Source organism: Drosophila navojoa, chromosome 2 (assembly GCF_054131105.1).
Source record: "Drosophila navojoa isolate 15081-1374.11 chromosome 2, UAZ_NAV_1.0, whole genome shotgun sequence".
NCBI classification, from domain to species: domain Eukaryota; kingdom Metazoa; phylum Arthropoda; class Insecta; order Diptera; family Drosophilidae; genus Drosophila; species Drosophila navojoa.
Window position 1 is genome coordinate 25,433,509 of NC_142890.1, and position 20,585 is coordinate 25,454,093.

The 20,585-nt window shown below is 39.4% G+C and overlaps 2 protein-coding genes across 2 annotated transcripts; both read right to left on the reverse strand.

Annotated features, from left to right (window-relative positions):
- Positions 1 to 9,890: 9,890 nt before the first annotated feature.
- LOC108660226 (terminal uridylyltransferase Tailor) lies at positions 9,891 to 11,452 on the reverse strand. The gene is made up of 7 exons (XM_018113558.3): positions 11,292 to 11,452; positions 11,196 to 11,229; positions 10,932 to 11,144; positions 10,646 to 10,873; positions 10,413 to 10,577; positions 10,150 to 10,348; positions 9,891 to 10,072 (listed from the first exon to the last, which is right to left on the reverse strand). The coding sequence occupies exons 1-7, from the start codon at positions 11,346 to 11,348 to the stop codon at positions 9,952 to 9,954; spliced, it is 1,017 nt and encodes a 338-aa protein (XP_017969047.1). The 5' UTR covers positions 11,349 to 11,452; the 3' UTR covers positions 9,891 to 9,951.
- Positions 11,453 to 17,322: 5,870 nt separating this feature from the next.
- On the reverse strand, positions 17,323 to 20,196 carry modSP (modular serine protease). The gene is made up of 5 exons (XM_018113553.3): positions 19,971 to 20,196; positions 19,215 to 19,524; positions 18,684 to 19,156; positions 18,068 to 18,623; positions 17,323 to 17,934 (listed from the first exon to the last, which is right to left on the reverse strand). Exons 1-5 carry the CDS (start codon positions 20,035 to 20,037, stop codon positions 17,415 to 17,417), a joined length of 1,926 nt encoding a protein of 641 aa, XP_017969042.1. The 5' UTR covers positions 20,038 to 20,196; the 3' UTR covers positions 17,323 to 17,414.
- Between the last annotated feature and the right edge of the window lie 389 nt (positions 20,197 to 20,585).

Below are 20,585 nucleotides of genomic sequence, written 5' to 3' on the forward strand. Positions count from 1 at the left end.
ATAATGAAATACATACATTATATTAATGTATCGTAAGTTCTAGTATTGAAAATTTAAGTTCTACAAGATTTTTTTTTAAGTACAGAAAATACTGTAAAATAATAATAATAATAATAAGGTAAAAATAATAATAATACATTTTTATATTATAATTTTTACAAGTTTCAGGGAAGTATTTACTGTATTACTTTACTGGTTTGGTAATGCAAAATATATATATAATATAACAAGCAGAGACATCTATTTATTGTAATTCATAAAATTCGAATTAGTTAGTAATTATTTGCTTACTTTATCTATTCTTTTAATCTGGTTTGGACTAATTTTTCTTCAATCTTTTAAACTTTAAAGATGTTAAAGAAATAACTATGGGGACTCTTGGGGAGGCGGTCTAACCAAAGTCTAAACAAAGGACTAGAATACAAGCACAAGGAACTGGAAGTCCTATTCTCTGAGCTGAGTTGGTCGCTGCTGGGCGACGCACATTCATTAATTTAGTGCAGAGAAACATTTTTTGAATTGTTTTGTAGTTTAATGCGAACTCGGTTAAATTTATGTACTCAGCCAGCTGAATTTTCTTAGTCTCAAGTTTGGCCTTGTGGGAGACCCAAAAGTGCAGTCCAGCGCAGGCAGAGTTTCAGCCAAGCTTCCAAAGTTCAGCATTTGCCAGCTCTCTTTGAATTTATTTTGCGGCAAGACAATTTATTTGCTGGCGTTCAAATGTGAGCGCTTATCAAATAATTGCCGGCCTGCAAATGTTGCACAATTAAGCGGTAAAAGGTTAGGGCCAGCGTCCGCCGGGGTTTGACCGCACAGCCGGCCACTGGCCACTGGCAACTGCCCCTTGTCCCAATGCACACCCACACACACACACAGACAGACACAGACACACTCCCACTCACTCCCACACACACACTGAACATGATTTCTTTTTTTTTTTTTTTTTTTTTTTTTTGAGTGCAAATGTTTTTTTATATTTTCCTCCTTTTTTTTGCATGTGTTTTCTTGTGAGCGCTTGTTGCGCTCTCACCTCGCAAATGTTTTTTAATATGCTCCATTTCAGGCTTATCTTTATTGTCTCGTTTAGTGGACAACATATGAATGATGCTCCATTTACACACGTTTCTTCTTTCGCTTTTGGCTTAGAGCAGAAAGAAAAAAAGGAGGCAAAATATTTAAATGTTTCCAGTCTTTAGCTTACCGATTTTTTGTTGTGAAACTCTTTATTAAATTATAAATATATATGAGTAAAGATATATTCCATTCATTCTTATGTTAATTAGCAAAGTTGGCCTAAAGATTTTTATTAAACAATTATTTTTCTGTTATACAATAAACTTGATTCATCTAGAGTCTGATATAACAAATACTTTAGTTTTAAGTTGCCAGAAGTAAAAGTATCCATCAATTTTGTATTTGAGAATTATATTTAATTAATTTATTTTTTGTAAATGAGTAATTTACATGAAACTTCTGTTTATTTATTTGATTTTTGGGTTGTTTTTTAATTTAATTTAATTTTTTTTTAGCAATGGACTTTTATCTCTGTCTTTAAATATACAAATATACAATTTATATACAAATTTATTTAATATTGCATACTAAATCAATCAACTGAATTTTCTTTCTATTTACAAAGAATTAGTTGTAGTAGTATTTGTATATATGCATGCTTTCAACTCGATCATCTAATTTTCAGCTGTTTGCTTAGGTTGCTGCGGAAATGCGTACAAATTAGTGCAGAAGTTGTCTAGTTGATAAGAGCATGATGTATGGTGTGTCCACATGGGGTTTGAACCCTCGCCACGGGGCCAAAAGCCAGCCACTCGGTCCCCGGACCAGCTGCAATCGATCATTTCGAGCGCGTGTGCAGTCTGTGGAACCTGATGCCACACGGCCAGGTTTGCGATGGAGGAGACGCTGCGTATACCAGTTTGTCACAGAAAGCTGCAGGTTCGTGTAGAGGCGATCAAAATGCCGGGAAGACCGGCCAAGTGGAAGGCCGGGCATCCAGCCGGTCAGCCAGTCAGCCAGTCAGCCAGTCAGCCAGGCAGGCAGTGCGGCCATCTTGTGGTCCAGTGTTTGGGGCCTCGAGGTGTGTCACATCTCTTTTGTGTCGCACATTTGTCAGAAATTAATCATGCGCTTGTTTTTGCATGCGTGTGTGTATGCGAGTGTGCGAGGAGCAACAACATTCTTAGCTTTTTGATAAATTAGCCGTCGACCCGTAGGAAGGTGCGAGCTGCTGTCTGGCTAACTCTTAGTCCGGCCAAAGTCGTTGACTGTAAAATGCAATTAAATGCGACCAAAACACACGACTTTGGTGGCGCAATTAATTTTCATTAAAAAGCAAGCCAAGAGCTCTGGCAACACATTCGCATGGCCAGCAAAAATCCAAGCGATCGCCGGCCGATATGGACGATCGGAACATGAGTTACTCATGTGCATTTAGCCGAGTGCTAAGTGAGGGCCGGGCCATGGGCCAGGGCCAAGCGTTGCATCGATTGACGCTAATTGATATGCTTATCGGCAATCGATAAGATTACGATTGCGATTGCTCAGCCGCGCGGCGCAGTTCAATCCACTTTCAATTTGACAGCCCCGACAGACAGGTGACAACCCATAACTCACGATCGTTCGGCACCGCATACGCATTCTATATGTATATCTGTATGAATTTGTCTCCAGCAGTCCTTAGTATGTCCGCTTCTTTGGTTATGCATGACCGTATGCGATATGCCAGACACGAATCGTTGCAGGAGCACCGTGAATTATGCCAAGTCAGCCAGCCAGCCAGTGTGTAGGCTTAGCTTTATGTCTTGCTCCGCGGAATTCTTCAAAATCTGCATGCGCAAGAATCCGCGTCATCTCTCTGGGGTCTTGGCGAATTCCCTTTTTCATGCTAATAACATAATTGATGATATTGTCTTTTAATTCGTTGCACTCAACGTGCCTCGCATGCTAACTCAATTCGGTGGCACATTCATGTGTGCAACGATGGGATTCTTTGCTTGACTTGACGCTAACTAGCAAAAAGTGTGGAGTAAGCCTGAAGAAGGAAAATAAAACTCAAAACATTTCCAAAAAAAAAACACTGTCAAGCATCGTATCGGTTTTAGATCGAAACAAATCCCATTTCTCTCTCTCTAATCTTTCATTCGCCACGCTGTGGAAATCAACAACAAAAGCGACAAGTAAAAAGTCAGTTAAGGGGATTTCGAGAAAGGATTCCACCTTTGGAGCAAAACAAATTAGAGATTTCAAATGTAATTTACGACCAAAATGGTTGATCTATGATGGGTATTAAAGGTTTCCATGGCGTCGCTGCTGCTCTTCTTCTTCTTCTTCTTCTTCTTCGTCATCTCCTCTTCTTCTGCTTGTTCTTGCCGCCTCTCGCCTGTTGACCTAATGGGGGTGGAAATACACACACGCACACACACACACATGCACGTGGAGCATAATAAGCAAACACCTTCTGATGGCAGCTGCTAATGCTAGTCGAATACTATTCGAATAAAATGTAAAGGGTTGATTGATTTTCAATTGAATTATTATAATTTGTTTAATTCAAACATGGAGTGAAACTCCAATAACTAAGGAGGTTTTCAAAAAATATATGATGCAGTCAACAACTTAGACTCGGTTGATGATTTTAATAAATTAGCAAGCAATGGAACACTAGTTAGTAGGGTATTCAAGACTTTAGCTTGATTGTTATTATGCGCTTTTCTGAATACCCTGTAAGCTATACAACAAAAACTCATTGTAAGCATTCATTTTATTAATTAGCAAATTTATATATACTTTATTTATTTTATTTAATTAAATGCACTAGACACAAAATTCATATTTTTTATTTTTCATCACATCTTTTTAAGCAAGAGTAGGGTATTATGTTCAGTTGACTTTTTACCCATAAGAAGTGGTGGGTTGTACAGGCATGATTATATATTTGAGACTCCTTAAGCCACATATTATTTTAGGAATTAAAATTAAATAAATAGGCATTTATTAAAAAGTTTTTAATTATCGATGACTAAATACCCATTAAGTTTTTTTTAAAGGGTAATATTTTTTTTTTTTTTCGATAATTATTAAAACCAAGCTTTATTATTAATCATTAAGTAATGAATTCGAAAAATATTAAATAAAATATATTCACTATAAAAATAATTCACTTCTAATAAGAAACTTGTATGGGTGCCTAAAATGGGGCTGTAGTTCTTTAGAAATATCATATGAACGACCTGACGTGTGAATCAGTATTAGATCTCATTTTGGGGAATATATTGTATTACATAGTATATTTACTACAGTAGATTATAATAGGTAGTCTAGCGCTCATCTTCTTCATATTTAAATTATGCTGATACGGCAAAAAACCTAAGCTTAGGCATGACTATTCGAAATTGAAGCAACTAACTTGGTTAGCTGGTTTTAATTTTGTTGTTGCTTGTTCGCTGCCTTTTCGCCTTTTTACACATAAGCGACGCCAACGACGGCCAATAGCCGCCCGGACGCCATTTGAGCCATTCATCTTGTTAGCCGCCTGCTGTCTGCTTATACGAATACTGCATCAAGAAATCTGCTGCAAAACGGGAAAATAAATCAGTGCGCGGCGTCGAGCGTTTGGGGCAAGTGCTGTGCGACACACACACACACACACACACACACACACATGGGTACTCGATACTCATATGTCAAGTGTATTTTTGGACGTCTGCGCTGACCCCTTTGCTGTGCACCTACCCGCCGAGCGAGCCAGCGACAACTCTTTCACTTGGCGTCTTCTGCTTTCTTCAGATTTGTTTTGCCTTGCTTTGGCTTGCCTTGCGTTGCTTTAGCAGGCATCCTTAGCGCTGAGATTTATGACATTTTAGTTGGCATCGTCCACTTATCTTATCGCATTGTTGGCATCGCACTCTCTCGGCGTAGAGAGCAGCGCAGCCCGGAGTCGACTCAGCTCTGTTGCTCTTGTAATGCATTTCTTTGGCGTGACCTCACCGTACTGTCAGCCCTGTTGGTTGACGAAAATCTGTTTTATTGCCTCGCAACGAATCGGAGGTCATATCGACGGCCTTTCCACTGTGTGGTAGGTGCACGTTGTTTTATGGCTGAATTAATGTAGCTACCTGTGCGGCCTGCAAGCCGGAAAGCAAAAGTGCTTTGGCTGTGACCTAATAATGCGTAATGCCTATAATTTCCGCTAGACAATGGACATCGTAATGTGGCATTGAGGTCAAGGTCACCGAGTGCTTCACCTGTGCAATTTAATGGCATTAATATTTGTAGCATGGCAAATCGAAGGACAAAATATGTATTTACTCTCATTTTCTTTCTTATATTTTCGACTTGCAATTGTTGTCGATATTTTATGTTTATGATTTGAGATCGGGCTGATAATTATAGGCTCTACCGGAACGAAAGTCGTTTACGTTTCATATTTCTACAGAATTTTTCTCTTCTTATTGATTTGCTATAAATTGATCTGGGCTAAGCGATCATCTGTCTCTATTTTAAGAATTAATGTATTTATATAAAATATTTGTTAAATGAATATTTAATTTATAAATTTCCTTAATATTTGTCAACTGAATTTATTTAATTCCCGATAATTCGAAACTTACGTTTGCTTTTCGATATACACAGAAATTATATTTATCGAAAATTATCGAGAACGATTTTTTCTGAAGGAGATAGAACTTTATTGATTTACCGCGATTTTCGATTTAGCAGGGTACAAATATTCGGCGCTCGACTGTAGTATGTTTAATATGACATACGGAGTACTCTAAGAGATCTGAAGCAGCAGGAAGAAGGAATACTAAAATTCATGTATTTTACGTTAAGCAATCAAATAGGTTGTGTGATATGCAAATATTCACACATATAAATATTTAAAATTAAGAGGTAGGCAAACTGTATTCAAGACTTGAGTCAGTTAAATCGAGATCCTGGTCAACAAGCTTGGGTTGGGCTCGTCGATTAATGCGTTGGCATTGTAAATTACAACAATATGCTCAAGGTGGAACACCCGCTAAATTCAAAACGATATTAAATTATATAAAGTGCCGCCAGCGAGGCCGCTGCCGTGGCGTCGGCTGTCTCTGATGACGGTTGGAGTTGCCTAATTAATTTCCATTACAACGTGCTGCGAGTTGCAATTTCGCTACGCAACGGGGAAAAAAAACGAGCGACAAAATCCAGAAATACATAAAACAGTGCTGCCCCGCCCATATGTGGGGTGTGGTGGGTGGCTGGTGGCTGGTGGGGCTGACTGGAGGCGATTAAATTAAGTGGCGCATTAACAATTGCACTGCCAGGGACAAACTAAATCATTTTGACGCCACTTGCTGCGCGTCACAATTCACACAGAAATTCGTGTAGCCGAGAGTGCAAGTGGATGAATAGAAGAGTGGAAGATGAGTGGAAAGTTGGCAGCGTGAATCGCGAGCTTTTGGGCAATTTGTCAAGCCGGCAATTGGCCGCTCTTTGATGGGGTTGACGGGGGTGTGCGGCGGCAGCTTCTTTAGACCAAAACGTGGCACTCAGTGAAATTGGCTCATTTGCATTCGAAATTTAAATTAATGCAAAACCGCTGAAAATGGCAAAGTTGGGCAAAACTTTTGCTACCGGCCGACTGTTGGCTATTGCAGGCCGTGGCTGAGGATAGGGGATGGGGGATGGTGAGCTGGTGGGATGGGCGGTGGGTTCAGGGCGATCATAAATATTCGCTGGCGCTCGTTAGAGGCTGCCAGCGAATGGACGCGAACGCGGACGCGACTTCCTTACTAACTACGCACAGAAAATCAAGTGGGGAAAAATGCTGCGGCAGCAGCTGCTGCAGCAGGAGCACCAGCACCAGCGAAGCAGCAACAACAGCAACAGCAGCGCAAAATATGTGGCCAGGGCCTGGGCAACTTTCTTGCCGCAGTTCCTTATTTCTTATTCCCAGGAGCCAACAACAACAGCAACAACAACAGCAACAGTAACAGCAGCGGCAAAAAGAGCAACATTAGAAGCGGAATGGAACAGATGGAGGGGAGCGCGCGTGAGTGTATATGTGTGCGCGTAGAACATCTTACTCGCTTTTTAAAATGTCCAATAAAAATTGCCGACACATTTCGCCCATATTTCTTCGGAATCCCATATAAATCACGCGCTGTAATCCCTCATGCTATCGCCGCGTCGTCTTGGCTGCCGCTGTCGACTTTGCCACCGCCGCCGCAGAGGACAGCTGGAGAAAGAGAGAGGGGGGCGAAGCGGGCAGGAGTGGATGCGGCTGCGGGTCTGGGTCTGGGTTTGGGTATTGGGGCTAGGGTTCGGTTTCGGGTTCGGTTTCGGCTCTGAGTTTGGCAGTTTTGGCAATAAGAAAGTTTTTCTTTTCTTTGGTATGCCAGGCTCTGCATTGGCTTTGTTTAGGACCCCGCATCCCGCCACGGGCACCGGATACGGGAGCTGGGTCTGTGTCCTGGTCTAGGGTGGGTTTCGGGCTCGCCCACTCTGCGTGCGCTCGAAGGCCTCATTATGGTGCCTGCGATTATTTGAAATTGCAAAAGTTTATTCATTGTGGGCGGACAGGAATGTGTGGCATACGTAAGATCGGAAGATGTATGTGCTCTATACAGATAAATCAATAACAATACATGTGCTGAATTCAGATTTCAATTCAACTGTATCCACTGGAAATTTATATAAATTCACAAAATCTCTAACCTATTCCTCCTTTTTGGGAAATTTATTATATATATTATATTGCTAGAAGGAGTTAACATATATCTTTGAAGTACAAATTCAATTGAATTGTTGGCATTTGAATTCTGGTTTAATTAAGTTATTTTTCGAAATTGAGACTTAATTATTATTATCATGAAAGTATTTGATTTGTATTCAAATGTTCATTTGTTAAATTTAATTTTGAATAAATATTTTTAAATTTATGTTTCATTTAATTTGATGTAGATATCATGCAAAATAATAATTTACAAAATAATATTTTATTATTTCAATTGAAGACTAAAAATACCTGAAAATGTCCTTTTTTTCTAATAGTGAAGCAAGAAAAATACATCTTGTTAATTTTGTTTGAATTCAAAATGTTCATAATACTCAAAATAAGTCTAAAGTTGAATATAAATTTATTTGTTTGCTTAATAAAATACACACAAGCAACACAAATATTCTTTAAACTAAATTGAAAATTAAGTTTGCATGACTTAGGGGCCAATGTCTTCCGCTTAGCATCTTAATTATGGAGAGTGGCAACAGCCATGCATCATCTTTAAGTGGAGAGGGGCTGCAGCTCGTATGCTGGCTCCTTTGCTAATGTGCCGCTCCTCCACCCACTCCAGAGCTGCAGTTAAATCCGAAAAGCGCGATGCGACGCGCTTTATGAACTCTACACACATGCAAGCATTTTAGTGTGTGTGTGTGTGTGTGTGGATGCGTGTTGCTATCAACACCAAATAAATGTACGAAACACGCGAGAATAATGCGCGCATATTGTCCAAATTTGTTCTCTATAAATTTTATTAACAAAACACACAACGAGAACAAAAAAATAAAACAAAAAAAAAAAAAACAACCAAATAAAATGAATTTCGCGCTGCTTGTTTACCGGGAAAGTAGCGCAGGACCGGCAGGATTCCGGATATGCACGGACTTGAGAGTGGCTCGCTTTACGGAACAGGGCTCGATGGTTCGGTTCAGTTCGGTTCGGTTGGTTGGTTGGTTGGTTTGTTGGATGAATGTTGGCGGCTGGTGGAGTATTTCTGATGCTGCCGAGAGGCAAAAGAACTATGTTTGGCGAGAGATAAAGCAATAAATTCTGTCAGAAATTTAATTTGATAATAAATCTTTGGTTCTAGCGCTACGGAATTTATTTGGCTCGCACTCACGCACACACACACGCACACATTAGTGTGTATATATATATATACAGCACATGTATATGTGTATATGTATATAGAAATTCGTGCACATAATAAAACAAAAAGGGCGCAAAAAACGTGCGTGCACGCCAAGGATGAATGAGGATACCAAACATGACACTTATGGATGTTCCAGCACACACACACACACATATACTTTTGGGTAGACAAGGACTGCGTCGGTGTTGGCGACATTTGTCGGGCTTGTTGCCTCTTTATCCCTTTTCAAAATATCACCTACACCTATGCAGTACAATAATGTGTTTATAGACGCCTGTGTATGTGTGACTGTGACACCGCCCCGTCAGCTGGCACATAAAATGGTTTCTAATCCGGCTAAGGGCCAAAACCACTCACGCTTTCAACTGCCATTTGGCCTTATCATATGAAAATTGCCTCAAGCGTTGATAAGTTTTTCAAGCACCTTTCTCAATGTTCATATACACACACACGACCACAGATTTAAGGCACATGATCAAATGACTTATATTTTGACATGCGCAGTCTATTCATAAAGGTAAAGTTAGGAGCAATATTCCTTGCCATTTATTAAAAATGTCTATTTTTTAATAATCATCAACTCATGATATCAAATCACAAGAAATATAATATTATAGTATACTTTTAGGCACACTCAGAAAAAAACATTGCCCAATTTCCAAGCTCCGGAACGTATGCCTCAGAATCTGAAAATACTTATCAGTACGTTTGGATTATATTTTCATGTATTTCGTCTATTGAAATAGGTCAATCAAAATATCGATAAGAAATAGAAGTTCCAACACTATTTAATCTATATAAACAAAAAAGTCAACCAAAATATCGATGAGAAATATATTATTGAACATTTATTTCAAGCATATTTTCAACACTACTTAATCTATATATAATCAAATTTAAATAAGTCAAACAAATTACATTAACATTTGTTACAAGCATATTTTAATCTATATATAAACTAATGACGATGTTCCTAGTATTTATGAATAGAGAAAATATAGTCTAAATATTAACATAACACTTAAAGGGATAAAAATCGTTTTAGATGCTCAAGTGATATTCTATCGGCATTGTTCTCATTGAGGTAGATTATGTCCTGCAGCAAAATAGGCCTCATCCAATCTACGGCACGCAGTGTATAGCTTCAAAAATTAAAAATGAAATTACATAATATACCAAAATATAAAAAGAAATCAGGGAAATATGTGTCTATGATTACCCTCTTGGCAAAAGGTTTATAAGCTCAGATCTTGATATCCATGTTCCATAGTATGGACTTATTGTATATTTATCGTAGTTGAAGGTTTGATAAAAATTAAAATATTGCTGGAGTGCGTCTTGTATGGTTTGCGGGTTGACATCGACCATTTGTATTCCCAATTCCACATGAGAAAGGTTGTTAAATTTAGTTATTACGGCTTGAATAAAAAACAAACAAACATTAGTGTTAATGTATACCAACTGAAATTAATGCGAACTTACGCCCCATGTCCGGAACTAAATTTTGTTGCAAGTTTTTAACTGGGGGCAAAAGCTGTGATATTTGAAGGAAATAAATCACCATTAAAGTGTGCAAATGACTTCGCAGCTGAAAACTTAGCAGAAGACTTCTCGTTCTGTCCCGCAGATAGTGAACCATATAGCGACCTATACAGAGATAGGGTAAGATTTCTATACAGATATTACTGAGATGTCTATTAAAAAGATATTCTCACCAATTGGCTGCAAATCAAACATATAACTAACAAGCAGATCGCGCGCAGGAGCCGCTCCTTTAGAGAAATTTATATCCACTTTGATCTTGGATTGAATGTGGGTCAGGCATATGATGGGAACTCTGGTATCGACAAGTGTGTTAACTATTTTCCAAGTTTGATTCGCTTTTTTGTGAAGCACGTCAACAGTCGCATACAACTGCTGAACTGCCGTTTGTGCTGGATATTCTGAAAGAGACAAATCATTTCAATTTTCTTATTTGTGTGGATTCGAATAGAGACTTACCAATATGTGCAAACATGTCTAGGTCGGAATTCTCATTGCCAACTCCTACCACTCGAGAGCCAAAGCAGTCAACGTTTGTTGTCTTATTGGGAAATGCCTCTTTGAGTACCTTGATCACATCGTATTTGATCTCTTGTATAATCGGCGAGAATCGCAGCTGATTCGCTGCGTCAACCTGCCGAACCAACTTCGGCCAATAGTTCTTGGATTGCCCTAAACGCAAAAGCTTGTATTTTATTTTCATTCTCTAGAGGCCCTACATACCAATATCCTCCTGCAACTGTAACATTGGGTAGCTCTAGAGGTACACAAAACATGACGTGAAATGCAAACATTATTTAAATATATTAACATATTTACAATTTCATCTGCTGAAGCTCTGCACATTAATCCGAAGAGTGTTATCCACAAAATCATATTCCTTTTATAACTAAAATAAATTGTTATTAGATCTTGTCACAGTAGCGAAATTCCATCCACTGGCGCTTGAGTTCAACTGAAACGATCGTTCTCATTGACTAATGAGACTCTCGATTTGACACAGCCAGAAGTAAACTGATTATGAACGTATTGTTGACACTCGACAACGATTATCTAATCCCCTTCCAAATAACAAAAAAAAGCACAAATATAAAAAAGTATAAAACATAATTGTTTGGATATTAAAATTAAAAAAATGAAATATAATTTAGTAAATATTTATTTTCTAGAATTTATTTTATTTATATTTTATACAGAACATGTTCACAAAATTATAATACTCTCTCAAATGCAGAGTAACCACAGCTCAATCTCAACAGCCTCATTTTCCCTCCCTCTCTGCTATAAGCATTCCACTCTGTTTAATTTACTTAATTTAATCATAATGAGCAAAACAAATTCACATAACATGAATTTTTTCTTTTAACCAATGCTATTTACAAAATTATATAATATTATGGAAGAGTTCATTTAACTGTGTATTTTTATTTATTTCTGTATATTTACCTCTGTTCCTTGGAGATGAATAGAATCGAGAATTTTACGCTTATTCTTAACAAAACAACATGAGTGAATAAATATTTTTTTTATCAATAAACACATCTTTTGCGTTGTGACTCTCAGTTTGAGATTATTAAGAGAGCTACAAGAAAATATAAACAAGAGCAAACACACATATACATACGTATGCATCTATACGCTCACAGGCATAACTTATTTACTTGAATAAATGTTCTCTTCAGAATTTTTTAGAGAACAAATTTCTAAAAAAGTTACAAAATAATAAATTTATGTTATATTAATACTCTCTCAAATGCAGAGTAACCACAGCTCAATCTCAACAGCCTCATTTTCCCTCCCTCTCTGCTATAAGCATTCCACTCTGTTTAATTTACTTAATTTAATCATAATGAGCAAAACAAATTCACATAACATGAATTTTTTCTTTTAACCAATGCTATTTACAAAATTATATAATATTATGGAAGAGTTCATTTAACTGTGTATTTTTATTTATTTCTGTATATTTACCTCTGTTCCTTGGAGATGAATAGAATCGAGAATTTTACGCTTATTCTTAACAAAACAACATGAGTGAATAAATATTTTTTTTATCAATAAACACATCTTTTGCGTTGTGACTCTCAGTTTGAGATTATTAAGAGAGCTACAAGAAAATATAAACAAGAGCAAACACACATATACATACGTATGCATCTATACGCTCACAGGCATAACTTATTTACTTGAATAAATGTTCTCTTCAGAATTTTTTAGAGAACAAATTTCTAAAAAAGTTACAAAATAATAAATTTATGTTATATTAATTATTATTTCATATTTTTTATGCGTCCATATACAAAATTAAATGATCGAATGTAAGTTATGACCAAACGTAAATAAATATAATACAAATATATTTATATTTATATATTATATTTCTGCAATTATTGTTGTTGAAAAGCACTTCGTAGGCGTAAATAGGATGAGCTCTGCCAGAAGTTTCGAAAACAAACTGTTTTCTTTCTTTTTTTTCATTATTTTTGTGCAGAATCAACAAACAGGGAGAGCAGAGAGTTGAAAAACTATTGGCGTCATCGTGTTGTCGGTGGCACAACATTCATCTTCCTCGCGCCGGAAACGCCATTGGAAAACTCAGCAGTAGCAGTGGCTCTGAGTCGGCACTCTGGGCACAGAGTCTGCTGTTTTTCGCCAGAATTTAAATAAAAAGTGAATTTCTCATTTCGGGGCTGCTGCGGCTCCTGCTGCAGTGCTGTAGCTGGAGCCAGCGGCAGTGAGTGATGGTTGCTGCTTGCTTACAGATTGAATGGAGTGCTTCCGACTTCCGGATTCGGGTTCAAATGCGAGCGCTGCACTTTCGTCTGGAAAACTGCAGTGCACCGCAAAAACTTGACAAACATTGCGCCCAGCAGCCGTATCCTGCCCTCGCCAGTTCCCTTGGCAGCAGCCACTGCTTGGATTGACTTTGACTTGGCCAAGTTTCTCATCTTGGGGCTGGCAACTTTTTGCTGTAGTTTCGTTAGCAGCAGCAGCAGCAGCAGCAGCAGCAGTGACTCCCGCGCAGGCTGACCGAACTGCAGACACTGTGTCTGCCACCCGGCCATAAATCTAAGAGTGCGTCCTGGCCGACGCACTCGTCCTGCAATATATGTATATAGAAAATGAAATGATTGCGAAACATCAAAGTGTTGGAGCTCACGGTGCGCCAGCTGAGAGTAATGTCTTCTCTGTTTTCCATATTTCTGTTGCGGCAGCCAACCGTCAACAGCTGGCGGCCAGTTAAATTGCCTCGGCTCATTCGGTTATTAAAGTCATCCAAGAGCGCACCGGAAGCTAAATGGGAAGTGTATTAGCTGGCAAAGCGGAAACGTATTAACTGATCACATATCTCGGACTCCTGTCCAGCATCAGTACCAACGCCGAGAACAACAACGAACCGACATCGACACCGACACCGACACCGACACAGCAGCGACAGCAACACGGTTATTGCTGGCTGCAGCAGGCGCCACTGCAGCAGGAAACGCAGTTTTGGCTGCCCGCCCGTCTGGTCATCCATTGACGCAAGTCCGCAGCTGTTTGCTTGCCCCAGCCTCAGCACCATCATGCCACATTGCCAGCCGGGCAAGGATGCTCTTAATTTATGGCATTGAACTTTTATTGGGCGAATTTCTGTTCATTTCCATGCGTGTATTAAGAATAATGGATGCATGTGCCGGAAGTGCTTCATTTGAAAAAGGACGAATCTGTTGCCAGTGTGCCCAAGGCTATGCAGACGTGTATAGATATGCAAGTATCTATCGATATACATAAATTTATTTAAATAAAGCTGTTTATTCTCAGTGAATATTTGACTGACTGATTGATTTTTCAGATGACTTCATATAATAATCAGGAAAATTGAAATAGAACTTAGCTTAGCTTATTTGAAGTAATATCACTCAAAAGAGAAGTACACAAAAATAACAGAATAGTAAAGCTCTCTCTATCTCTCACTCTCGTTCTCATATCATCTCGCATGTCTATCTCTCTCATTCACAATATATATCTTTTCGATCAAGTTCACTCTCTCTCCAACACTCTTTATCCCATTCCCAGTTTTAAAATCTCCCTTAAATATTTACCCGACTTAGTAAAAAGAATCGAAGCTTCAGTTGTCGTTAAATATATATAATTAAATTAATTACAAAATATTTTTGCTGATGTATATTAACAATTGTGCGACTTCATTAAATTTACGCATTCATTTATCATGAGTCCATTTCTGCGAATGCCATACAAATGTGCAAACAATGCAATGCTGTGGTTAGCACTGCTCTGCAAAACACAAATGCAATGGAGTTTATTTATAGATTGTATGAGAGAGGTCCACTAAATGGTCTTTAAAGACCAAAAGGTCCGTGACCCAACTGATGTATTTTTTGGAACCAATTTTTTTATTTATCCCAATTGTATAATCTAAGAAAAAATTTTTATTTTATAATCTGTCTTTTTTTAAATTAAATTATAATAATTATAGAGAAACTACTGGAAAGTCGAGATTTATTAGAATTTCGAGTTCATATGCAGAACATATCCAACAGAATTCAATGATAAACTCGCTCGGCTGGGCTGGTAAATTCAATAAAAAATCACAGTGCAAAGAGTTGCATTTGCCACCGTGCAACCGCTAGGCGTTGCAAGTGCGTTTATGGTTTGATGATTTACAGTCACAGCCATAAATATTCGCACGGCCAGTGCGCACATTATTCGCGATTTATGCTGCGCCGCCATAATTCATGCAACAGCACATGTAAAATTTATGCAATTATTAATTTAACACTCCCACGCGCCACCCACGCCTTTCCACTCTCGACTCTCTACTGACCCACTCTAGCTCGTAGTATCAGCTAAAAACTGGACACAAAGGCAGATCTATCTAATCTGACCCAGCTAAGCGTTTTGGCCGTACAAACCAATTTGGGGCGACAATGCAACAAATGAACTGCTGGCAGTTGGGCTCGTTGGTGGAGCGAGCTTCACCACCCACCCACCAGTGCACCACCGCTGCACCACCAGCCGGCTGTGGAACCATAATTTACCCGACGAGCAAAAACACTCACGAAAATAATAAATGTCCAATATGTTAGCCTGGCTGGCAACATGGCAAAGTCGGCAAAAGAAACCAGCGCCCACATAGCATTAAATCGACAGAGGCAACAACAACAAAAACAACAACAGTCGCAGCAATAACAACAATAAAAAAAAAAACTCCCCATTCATTTGGCATGTGTGAAACAAACAGCAGCTCCAAAGCGTGGCAGCCTAGAAGCTGAGGCTGGTCGGCCGGCTACGGTCCAGTGAAGGTTCGTCCTGGGGCTGGAAGTAACTGCCGCAGCCCTTAATGCAGGCCACCTGCCAGGCTCGAGTGGACGGAGCGGACGGACTGAGTCCGGCTAGAACATGGACAGCATGTCGCTCCATTAATTTGCCATAAAACAGAAGTGGACTAAAATTTGTTTGTAGTTGTCATTGCTGTTGTTATTGTTGTTGTTGTTGTTGTTGCTGCTGCTACGGCTACAGCAAAAAATTACAAATGACACCAAGCACACAAAGATAGTTGGAGCAGCACAGACCCGACCCGTCCTTGCTAATTTATGAACCAAACAATTTTGATGTTCTGTAAAATGTCCACAATGACATATTGAGAGCAGCGCAAAGAGCAGGTGGGAGATAAGCCGAAGATATTAAAAGAACATATCTACGATTGAAACCATTGTCCTGGAATGCATAAATTCAAAGGGAATCGCGTCAGACTCCTCGTTATGTAGTTGCATGTCAACTCCTCTCGTTACGTAGTTTAATCAATAAATTGGCCAAAATTTGCGTTATGGAAAACTTCGAAAAATCTTTATAGAGCCAAAAGCCTTAATTATAAATCGTGCAAAAGTTAAGGGATAAAATGTTTATAGAAATGTAGATTACTTTTATTCAAAATAAATTCACATTTAATGATCCAAATATTCAGGCATGTTTTTTAGAGCAGATTATTAATATTAATTTTTTTTTTTTATATTATTATTAATATTATAAGAACATACGTGCATGTTTAATGCAGGTTTTATGAGTTATTCTTGTCACAGATCGTAAATTATCAGATGTACACTGTCACCGGACAGTGGGATGCTGCAGATGAAGCAATGAGTCCGTCTTTACTGTGAATTATAATAAAAACCAAAATTCTATAAAGTATATATAAGTCCACGAAGATGTAGTTAAGGAAGCTGCATGACCAAAGCTGAAAACTACGAGACTCGATGGAACTTTTGGAAGTATTGGTCATAATTTGTTCGTTCAGAAAAAAATATAACCCCATGAACGACTCTGAAACTGTGCGAATGTGACAAAAACTTTAAACTTGAGTTAGGGCAGCTGCATGACAAAAGCTGCATGCTACAAGGCTCTATATAAGTACATCAATGCCAAAGACTGAAGCTCAAAGAAAACTGTATCCTGTCGAAATAGAAAACATAATCACATTATTCACATAAAAATAAATTCTCTTAATTTAGGTCATCTAGCGAAATTATGCCAGAAGTTAAATGCTATGAGACTGCATGACAGAAACTGAATGAATGAATGAATGACAGAGCTAAATCGACTCAGCTCGTCGCTCGGATCAAGAATATATACACTTTATCGTGTCTGCCACACCTCCTTCTGTCTGTTACATACATTTCAACAAAATCATTCTACCCTGATTTCACATTTTCAATGGGTTCAGGGTATAAAAATAGAGTACCGATTAATAGTAGCTAGCTAGGATTGAGTACTTTATTTTAAATATATAAAATCTCTAAAAAATGAATTTTATAGGTGAGTACATACATAAATATTTGGTTTTAAGTACTATTGAGTAGGTACTGTAAGAGAAAAACTTAACTATAGGATACAACTATTGTTTGTTGAATGAAAACTTTACTTCACTCAATGAGTTCAGGACTAAGCGTAGACATCAAAACTCTTCTGCATGGCTGTTTTAATCATGCTTTCAAAGTGTTGGATATTTGTCAGTGTTGTCAGGCTCTCGGCACACTGTCCGGCATTTGGAGCACTACTGATGACGCCGTACAGGTAGTGGCGGAACCGATCGCGTGAGAACGTCTGTCGAGCGTCTTCGAGCATCTCTCGCTTTGCCGTGAATCCGCCTCCGCTGTCGCCGTGGCAGGCCAGGGATCTACCCTGGGTATACATGCAGAACTTATCAGGACTAATGTCATACAGACTGGCCTGGCATACGGAGTTCATTTGCGATTTAGCTGGTACAAACTGCAGCTCGCGCTTGTCCTTAAAATTCCAGCCAGCAAACTGGCCCTGCACGTCGTTATTGATGGTCTCCTTTTCGGCAAATCTGAAGAACTCCACACACACCGGTCGAATGACATTGCTCAGCTTGTATGGCTCGCTCAGCATGATCAGGGCTATATCGTTTTTGTAATTATCTTCCCGGCCCTTATATTCACTGGAAGAAATAATTGCATTGAGTTTGTGGGGGTCATTAGCAGTAGTATCTATTTGAAACCGTAGGTATTAAAACATAACAGTTTCTTTTTTTGATGTAATATTTTAAGGATTCCGGTATTTCGTTTACTTACGGAGCAACCATAATCGACTCAACGTCCCGCCTCTTATCCTCATTGGTGACATCATTGTAGCCTCTGTACAGCTTGGCGGCAACCACACGAAACGTGTCAACATTGTAAATATGCCTGGTCACCTCGCTGTACACACAGTGGGCAGCCGTGATCACCAGGTCGGGGGTGAGCAGGGAGCCACCACAGACGAAATTGTAGTCCTTCTCGTTGTGCCAGACGTAAATGCCGACGTGCCATGGCACCACCGTGTTGTTGATAGAATATCCGTTGGCTGAGAACTGTTTGATAGGTGTCGCAATCAGGCCACACTCCCGAGCGCAGGGTACGCGCTGACGACTCCAGTAGCCGCCGGCCAAGCACTTCATAGGCGGCAGTGTCAGTATGCTGCTCGATCTGAAGCCGGTAGCGCAGATGAAAGTCACCTCGGTGCCAGGCGGATGGTAGCGTGCGGTGCAGTTGACCGCTTGTCCCTCATATGTGCAAGTGGGGTAAGTCGAGTACCCATAGAGCAGGTTCTTGGAGCGGCCCTCAGAGTCTCGCCAAGTGTCGCAATATTCTGTAGGACAAGGTGTTTTTCATTAGACACATAGACGGTGCTGAACATTGCACTACTCACTCACGCATTTCGGCACCACGTCGAGGCTCCACTGATGATTAGCACAACGGCTCTTGTCCGCGCCCTCCAAAACGTATCCGGGCTTGCAGGAGAAGAAGACCGTTTCCCTGATAATAGGCGGCTTTAGATAAGTGCCGTACTTATCCTTCAATATGGGCTGCTCATCGCCCTGAGGCAATGGGCAACCGGTCAGGTCCGTGGGCAGTACGAGCGTTGGCTGGGTCGTTACTGATGAGGTGTTGCAGAGCAGCGGCGCCTCGTCGGAATTGTCGAAGCAATCTGCTTTGCCATTGCAAGTAAGATCGCCGGCGATGCAGCCGCCGCTGGCACATTTAAAGGCATAGCCCGGGCACTCGATGTGTCCGCAAAACTCGACCGACTCGTCATAGCCGCCACCACAGTCGTCGTAGCCATTACACAGATACATGCTCTTCTCAAGGCATATGCCATTGGGGCACTTCATCTCCTCGTCCCTAGGGCCAATCAGAGCACTGTTCAGATCTGGATAAGCCCAATACACGGACTACTCACTTGCAGTTTTGCCTCAATTTTGACTCAAGCTGTCGCTTGTCGTCACTTGAGCCGCAGAGCATAACCGTCTCGTCCGAGCCATCGACACACTCAACAATGCCATTGCAGGGTGCCGTGCCGATCACGCATGCGCCGTAACTGCACGCGAAGTAGGGTTTAGTGCACTGATTTCGCTGCGACACACAGATGAGGCCCGTTTCGTCCGATCCATCTGGGCAGTTCTTGGTTCCGTCGCATACCTCGAATTTCGAAATGCAGCTGCCGTTATCACACTCGAATTGGATGGCTCCGCAGGCGCCATACACTGACCCTTTTACGTAAAGGAATGATTAATTATTAAATGATGTTTAACTAAAAAAAAAACACAGTGCCTTATATTCTCTGTTGGAATATTCAAAGAGTAGATTAGACAAGTATAAACGCTCTCGGTAATGCATGTATGCAAGTCTACAACGTTTAAACATACATACATATAAACTCGGCTTCTGTCTATCTACATTTATGATATACCGGTCATCGAAGATGTACCCGCTAACAAAAACAATAACAGAGAACTTGCACTCTCTCTCTCTCTCACTCTCTCTCCTCTTTGTGTTTGTCATGCTCTCATACTCAGATCTCTTTCATTGCTGAAAGTTGACTGACAATCACAGATTCTGACTTTTGTATTATCACTCAAGACATGCAACAAGATTGTATGTATGTATGTACGTATGTATATTATACCTTACTCTAATAATTTTATAATTTACTTACTTGCACTAAAGCTTAACAGAGCCGCGCAGATGCATAGTAAATATGACTTTAGCTGCTTCAATAGCATGTTAAAATTCTAAGAATTAACTATATAAAAAAATACAAATAGGTATAAAATATAATATATACTATATACTGCACTATTCTTAGCTGTTTTATATATTATTACGATTCAACTAAGAGGATCGTGCAATTGGGAAGCACCGAACCCATCGACAGCACAACCAGAACTGAGTTGAAAAATATTAAAACAGCATTTGATATGGGAGAAAAGATTTCCAGCATACCGAACTATAAATGCTCTAAGTCTCTTCAGGGTTATGTTTCTAGAAAGTCTCTATGTGTTTACAAAGTATTTATTTGACCATATAACAATATACATATATTTATATTCATATATTTATTTAATATAATCTAAATAGAGTTTTAAAGTAACAATTATCTTGCTCATTTAATTTTGTAAATTTCAAGCATTTAAAATTTGATATACAGTGCATTGGCAAGGGTATGAATTGATAATGTTAAGTGCTAAAACAAGTTTTCAGAAGTAGCTGCTCAGCGCATCTAGAATTTTAAAGAGATTATAGCGCTCTTTGAGGGTTTAAGAGCAGGCTC